Raw genomic sequence first — 7,675 nt, 5'->3', positions numbered from 1 at the left:
ATGCTGCAACATAAGATGGTGCTTGTGGATAAATTATGTAACAATGGGCTCTCATAGTATATCTGCATAGAAAATACTATTAATACAGTAAAATGCACCTGTGTTGTGGACGGAGGGGCCCATGGTGGCAGTGGGTTTATGGTATCTGCAGGCATGTATGTTGCGGACAACAAACAGGTGCATCTTATTGATGCCACTTTGAAGATAGCAAACATATTTGGGATGCTCTGGATGGGCGCATAAGGTATTTGAGGCAAATCTAGGTCACACTTAGCTGTGTGGCCTGTGTGCTAACCACTCGTCCACTGTGGAGCCCAATATATACATAATATATAATATAATAAACGCTGGTCAAAAGTTACTAGTTCCCATACATACATCTAAGTGACAAATTACTTTATTGAAACAAGCCTTGTGTTTATGATGCTCATTCTATGGACGGATAATAAAACATAACAAATGACAACATATATAAAGACAATGTCAAACGTTTAAAAATATATTCCAAACAAAGAACACACACACTGTAAATTAGTCGAATGACAAATTGTCGTGGATTTCAGCTCGGGGTTTCCTGTTACCCCAAAGTGACGTCACTACACAGGACGCTTTCACCTGTTTCGGGGTGTGGCCTGATAATGTGACTTTAGTCGGGCAGATACTCAAGCATAAAGAGGCTGCCATGAACACCAGCTCTTAGACACATCTTCAAAACGGTGGCTTTTTTATTACTATTTCGATTTTTTAACATTTGAGTTTATATTATTTTTTCGTGTCTTTTTATGTTTTAGTCCAGGTGCGGACTTCCTACATGATGCGGCGATTTTTTGCTGCCGTCATCTTGTCTCTGCTAAAAGGTACTTTCTTTTTCTGGTTGGTTGGATTGTTGGTTAATTGGGTCGTTTTGTTATGGATTTATTTCGTACGTCGGGCCCATTTTAAGTGTTAATTAGGTCACGTGATGAATGTTTTTTGAGGCATCCCTTTGTTGAAACTAATTAGCTTTTTTTTAACTTGGTTATTATTTTAACTAGAAGTGCTGGCTCTAGTGTAAAAAATAATGGTGGGCCAGTGGTGTTGTCATAGCATCTCTCAGTGTTTTCAAAGTGTTCCAGACGAAACGTAATAGCTCATTTAGGGGCTGAAGATGACTTGGTTTCATCCCACCCATCTTCATGTTTGTTGGCTAGTTTCACTTCCTGTTACTTTGTCTGAATCACCAGTTTTTCTGGTTGGGTCACTTTGAGATGAGCTCCCTGTTTGAGCAACAACACTGATGCATTCTGACCTTAGTCTTTATTTTGATCTTTACATTGGAAGCACTGGTATCTTTTACATGGACAACCCCCACTTGTCAAACATGTTAGGCACAAATACATAATGGACTACTGTATGTGAAATTGTGTGTTTGCCCTCCCTCCAGTGTCAACGTGTATTCAGGTGATAGTCTCCCAGCAAGAGCGCAGCACTGCTCTGTTTGCCTCAGTCATCCTACGCTGTGACTTCACCACATCTGCAAACCCCCAAGATGTCCTGCTCACCTGGAGGTTCAAGTCTTTCTGCAAGGACCCTGTGCTGGAGTACTACTCCACATGTAAGAGACATGTAGATGTCACTCCAAACATGTAATATATCCTCATCGTGTCCATGTCGGATGATGAATGCTAACTACTTTGACATACATTTTTCACTGTGAAACATTTGCATTGCTCTTCACTTATTTCACTTGATTAGACATTTTCATTCTCGTATTTATTAGTGTCGCTATTATTTTTGTTACTTTCTGTTTTTATTATGCCCTGTTTTCCTGAATACTTGGTATATTTTTTTTGTGTGTAAAATTGCAGCACTGTACTTCTGGTTACATTGGGCAGTAAGTCTGTCATATATTACCACCATCATATCACCAATTGTCAAATTTCACCATATGCTGCAAACTCTACCAAGTTCCAGCTTCACCATCAATCCATTTTCTAGACCGCTTATCCTCACGAGGGTCATGGGTATACTGGAGCCTATCCCAGCTGTCTTCAGGCGAGAGACCAGCCAATCACAGGGCACATATAGACAAACAACCATTCACACTCACATTCATACCTATGGACAATTCGGAGTCACCAATTAACCTAGCATTTTTTGGAATGTGGGAGGAAACCAGAGTACCCGGAGAAAACCCACGCACAGGGAGAACATGCGAACTGCACACGTCCACCGTGCAGCCTGACTTTGACTGTAGTCATAATGGATGCACATAACATGATTACCTATGTACCTTTTTTTTGTAGCATACCAGGCTGCACTCCAGTTGGGGCAAGACCCCTCAAACGACTGTCCCGATCGCCAGCGCACAGTGCGCACTGTGATTCAGAAGAGAGGAACTAATGAGCCGATTCTTGGTGCAGAATATCGTGAACGCAAGATCTCCATCCAGAATAGTGAGTTTTTGCCACTATGTTATTATTAATATGCAGGAATTTGCACTCAGTTTGATTGGCGAAAGGTGTTTACAACAAATATAGTACATTTGAGGGTAATGATAATCATTAGTGATAGTCCTGCTTTTTGTAACCTTCTGTTCCTGTGGAGAAATACTGTACCAATATAAAATATACTGTAATTATGCCAGAATTCTTTAATTCTTGTTATTAATTCTGGAGGTTTCTGCATGTTGCAAAGCCAATGTAAAACTAAATTATGTTTGTGTGTTTGTGCAGAGGCTGATCTGGTCATCAACGAGGTCATGTGGTGGGACAACGGTGTGTACTTCTGTGCAGTTGACGCAGCTGGAGACACCACTGGGGACTCGGACAGAGAAGTCAAACTCATTGTATATCGTAAGAAAACTCTATTTTAAGTGTATATAATAACCACATGTTCATGTCCTGTGACTTAGTGATCAGCTCCTTCTTTCTTTTTCTCGCTCAGATTGGTTAACTGTGCTGTTCATCGTCATCGGCGCTCTGCTACTCATCATTCTGTTTGGCATCTGCTGCTGCCAGTGTTGTCCTCAGAGATGCTGCTGCTATGTGCGCTGCCCCTGCTGCCCACAGCAGTGCTGCTGCCCCGAAAAAGGTACATATCAGAGAAGAACGTTCATGGAAACGTGGACTTTGATGTTTAGTGATGACGATGTTTTCATACTAGTCATAATGATCAGCAAATGTATGAAGTACGTATTTCCCGTGTTTATAGAGTTTAAAATAAATGTCTTCCAGCCGTAATGCAGCATCGTATGATGAAGGAGGCTCAGAGGGCAATGGCTCCCTGGATGGGAGGACAGCCTGTCTATGCACCAATGAGCCATGTTCCCTCCACTCAAATGAACCCAGTCCTATATGCAGGTAAATACACTGCAAAAAAATACCACCCCGTGGCTCAAACTATTGGTTTACACATCCTATAATCTACTAATTTACACCTCTGATTTGTTTCAATAGGATCTGCGTCAGGCAAAAGCATTCCTTTGAAAGCTATGCCTCTCCCACCGCCTCAGTCCTCTGCTTACAGTATGCCGACGCCAAGTATCCACGGAAGCCACACCCCTGCCACCACCAATCAGATGCTTGACTACATGGAGAGTCAGGTGAGGGGGATGGACGTGACCAGTCCTCTGCTCCAGGTATGTGACTTGCTTTTATTGTCATCTAATCCAGGGTGTCCCCTAGACTTTCTCACCCCCAGTATTAGCTAGATAATTACCACTTTGAATCCTTTGAAGTACAAAGTGTGCAATAATTATTTAAACAAAGGTAGGCAGGTACCTAAATTTGGGCACCCCAACAAAAAAAGACATCGATATTTAGTAGATCAAATAAATGCTTCCTATTCTGGTTTCTGGAATTCTTCTGGATTCTGGTTGAAGGTATTTCTGAGCATTCTTATTTCCAAAACATCTCCAGTTTCCAAGCATGAACAGCCCGCTTTAAATCACACCACAGATTTTCAATAATATTTCGGTCTGGGTACTGAGATGGCAATTCCAGAACGTTGTACTCGTTCATCTGCATGAATGCCTCAGTAGATTTAGAGCCGTGTTTAGGGTCATTGTCTTGTTGGAAGTCTCCAGCCCCGGCACAACTTCAACTTTGTCACTGATTCTTGAGCATTGTTGGCAACAATCTGCTGATACTGACATGGAATTCATGTGACCTTCAACTTTAACAAGATTTCCACTACCTGCACTGGCCACAAATGTTACTGTGGGTAGTAAGTGGTAAGTGTTTGTCTTGGAATGCTGTGGTCTTCATCCGCAATGCATACTTGCCCCATGTTATATCCAAATAACATATATATTTAACCAAAATTGCTGATACAAGCAACCGGTGATTTTTTTTAAAGGCAAATATTGAAAATTACCAGGGATGCCCAAACATTTTCATACCATTGTAAAACAATGATTGATTGACAGCACGTCCGCTGCCCTCTGTGTGAATGAAGCAGAGCCAACCGAGGCAAAAAAAAAAAAAGTGGTCCAATATTAAGGCATACATTTCCAAGGACACAATAGCTCTATCTTTTCAACTTAAACAGTTAGTTAGTTAGAACGCATAATATTATCATTATAATAAAATAAAATGCTGTATTCCAGTGCTACATTGTGTAGTACTGGAAATGATAAATGACAAATTATATCAATCAGTGTCACATCAAATAACACTTTCCACAAATGTTTTCATGCAATGGTCTTTATTGGCTTCCATTGTGTGTTTATTTCTAACATATGATATTACTTCAGTTTTCTCCAGGTACTCCGGTTTCCTCCCACATTCTGAAAACATGCATGTTAGGTTAATCGGTGACTCCAAATTGTCCATAGGTATGAATGTGAGTGTGAATGGTTGTTTGTCTATATGTGCTCTGTGATTGGCTGGCGACTGAAGAGAGCTGGGATAGGCTCCATCATACCCCTGTGACCCTAATGACAATAAGTGGCATAGAAAATGGATGGATGGATGAAAACTTGGTTTTGTTGGCATGTTTTACATCTGGATTTACATTAATTCTTGAGGGGAAAAATCAATTCGGTTAGATTACATTTCATTTCAGTTAGAGTTGGACCTTCTGGAACAGATTAATGACACCAACCAAGGTTCCACTGTACACATCAATTGGTTGTACATTAAGCCTTGTTTATTACGTTTAATTGGTTCCGGACCTGACCTTGATATGTGAATTTCCACGAAGTAGGACTGAGTTTATAAATTGAATATTTTCATAGCAGAGAACCTTCTAAATAAAGTTTAACATAATTGGTCTCCTCTCGACATTAAATAACACCCCTACAATCACCTTTACATTCGTATTACCCAATATATAAACAAAATAAGAGTGAATAAGATATTTAAGACAAATAAAAACCAGTTCTTGTGTGTTTCTACAAAAAATATGGCCGAAAAGCTAAGTATGGTTTTTCCACGCCTGGTAGGTTACCTATAAAAACATAACATAGCGCGAGAATGTGCACATCGGAATGCACCCTTTATAGTTAGAGTACGCACTTTTTGGATTGCAAAAAGTGGATGCACATTTTAAGTGAAGTGAAATCCATTCATGCATGTTTTTGGAATGTGGGCGGAAACCAGAGTACCCGGAGAAAACCCACCCATGCACGGGGAGAACATGCTAATTCTGACTACTTTTTTTATGCAACAGATTTTGCTTTTTGTATTCATATTACTTCTTCTCTTTCTTCCCATCAGCCTCAGCCGCCGCCACCCCCCCACATGCAGCATCTTGCACCTCCTCCCCAGCAGTTGCCTATAAGTGTCCCATTTTCACCCGGGCCTCCCAGCATGATATCCGGCCTTAATGAGCCATTGGAACGCCGTGTCATCACCCTTCCACCGCTACGAGAGTCGCAGCCAGGCAGAGTGCCACCCCCTGCACCTAAGACACGACCCCCAAGCTCCAGCGATAGCAGTCGTGGTGGCTTTGGAGTTCGCGAAGAGCGTGGGCAAGCTGGTCGACGTTATCCCTCACCTCCACGGTCGAGAGGCATTCCCAGGAGCTACAGTGAGGAATCACTGGATGGACGGCCGCGTGGTGGGCCACGAGGGGGACTGGACCGCCCTCGATCCCGATCCAGAGATGATCTCTTTGACAGCAGGTCCAGAGGAAGATACTCCCCACCAGGAGCACGCCGACCGAGAGGGTCCTGGAGTTCTGATGATGAGGACAGTAGTCGGAGAGGAGGGGCGAGAAGAGGGGGCGGAGGATGGGGCGAGAAACCTCCAAGCTACACTGAGTACGAGCCTGGACATAAACCAGGAACGCGGAGGAACGAACACTACTCTGTAAGGAAAACACTGCTGTAGTTGCAATGCTGTATCACACTTATCAAAAACAGACCTGCACACAATCATCAATATTCAGTTTGAGTTGGCTGGCTGTAAGAAAAGTGAATCTAAAGGAAGTGTGTGTTTCTCTCAGGTTAAGAGCTCTCGCAGTGGCACCAGTGTCGTCATCTGAACGGAGCTGTGAAACTCCATGTTTCTGAGAGCACGCAAACCTCACTTGAACTGGGAGTTAATGGCTTCCTTGTTGTCAAAGTCCTGGGAATTTTGATAAGACGAGTTTAAAGACGGTCTTGCCCCAAAGAAAACAAAATTGTATTCATTATACTCACAGGTAATGATGAAGGACTGATGAAATACAACTTCTTGAAGTACTATATACTGTCGTTTGGAAAAGCTTTTAAATTGAAATATCAAATGTGAGTGTGAGCACCCTCTAGCGGTTCATTGATGTTAAAATGTTGATGGAAGACCTAGAGTGAGGTCTGCTGGGAGGCTGTTTATTTTTATGCAGTTTTTTTCTTTTTATAATGCTTACCAAAATAGCTGCAGTATATACAAATGGCTCTTAAAGGGACAGTGGTGTCTGTGCCCTTAACGCAAATTACACATACTGTATTTTTGTGAGTTTTGTGCCGTCACTATTTTATTGTAACGTTTTTTTTTTGTCTCCTTGGTGCCCTGAATTGAAGTGATGCTTTTGTACACTTGCATGTAAATGCCATTTTGTTTTCCTGATTTTTGAGTCACCACAGTGGATCTTTTTGATCCCATTACAGTGTAAATATGTAATTGACCACAATAAGTAGATAGCATTGTTTTTTGGGGGATTTGCTCGGGAGAATTAGCCTAATGCTAGTTTATGAAGTCTTTATTTTATAACAATACGTTAAGTTTGTGTAAATGTAATGTCTTCTTTTGAGTTTGTCTAATAAAAGCCTCTCAAAATAGTATTGACCTTTTTCTGGATCGCCATGTGAAACAAATGAAAAAATATACGGTAAGCTTTGTGTTACTATGTGAAAAGATGGTTAATTAGCATTTGTCCAACTTCAGCTCAGATGTGACCAAATCTTAATGTTTTATGGTGTGGTACTTCACAGTAGTAACTTTAGAATGGGACATCCTTGTTACTTGTATGTAGGTTATTGTCTAAGTGTAATAAATCTGGTGAAATGATACAACATATGGGATCACCACTCCACAAGGCAATACTTGTGTTTTTCTTCCATTTGTCATGAGCTGATCTCAAATGCTCACTTATATAGGCCTTTTGTGTGCATAGAAAGTTATAGATGTTTAAGTTCAGCAAATAACAAAAATGTTTGACCCTGACATTCTCGTGGAAAAATAGATTTGTCTAAACTAGTTTTTTTTTTTTT

At 41.1% G+C, this 7,675-nt stretch overlaps 1 protein-coding gene across 2 annotated transcripts; it reads left to right on the top strand.

Moving 5' to 3' along the window:
- The first annotated feature begins 614 nt into the window (after positions 1-614).
- On the top strand, positions 615-7,243 carry LOC131139601 (immunoglobulin-like domain-containing receptor 1). Of its 2 annotated transcripts, XM_058089345.1 has the most exons (10): positions 615-716; positions 792-857; positions 1,424-1,594; positions 2,286-2,435; positions 2,715-2,834; positions 2,926-3,072; positions 3,216-3,341; positions 3,438-3,619; positions 5,700-6,293; positions 6,430-7,243. In XM_058089345.1, exons 2-10 carry the CDS (start codon positions 812-814, stop codon positions 6,466-6,468), a joined length of 1,575 nt encoding a protein of 524 aa, XP_057945328.1. In that variant the 5' UTR covers positions 615-716; positions 792-811; the 3' UTR covers positions 6,469-7,243. The 2 variants fall into 2 exon arrangements, with proteins under 2 accessions (XP_057945328.1, XP_057945327.1); XM_058089344.1 differs by having other exon boundaries at positions 631-857.
- Positions 7,244-7,675: the final 432 nt, after the last annotated feature.

This window comes from Doryrhamphus excisus, chromosome 12 (assembly GCF_030265055.1).
Source record: "Doryrhamphus excisus isolate RoL2022-K1 chromosome 12, RoL_Dexc_1.0, whole genome shotgun sequence".
NCBI classification, from domain to species: domain Eukaryota; kingdom Metazoa; phylum Chordata; class Actinopteri; order Syngnathiformes; family Syngnathidae; genus Doryrhamphus; species Doryrhamphus excisus.
Note: the sequence above shows the minus strand (reverse complement) of the source record. Positions and strands in the feature narration are given on the sequence as shown.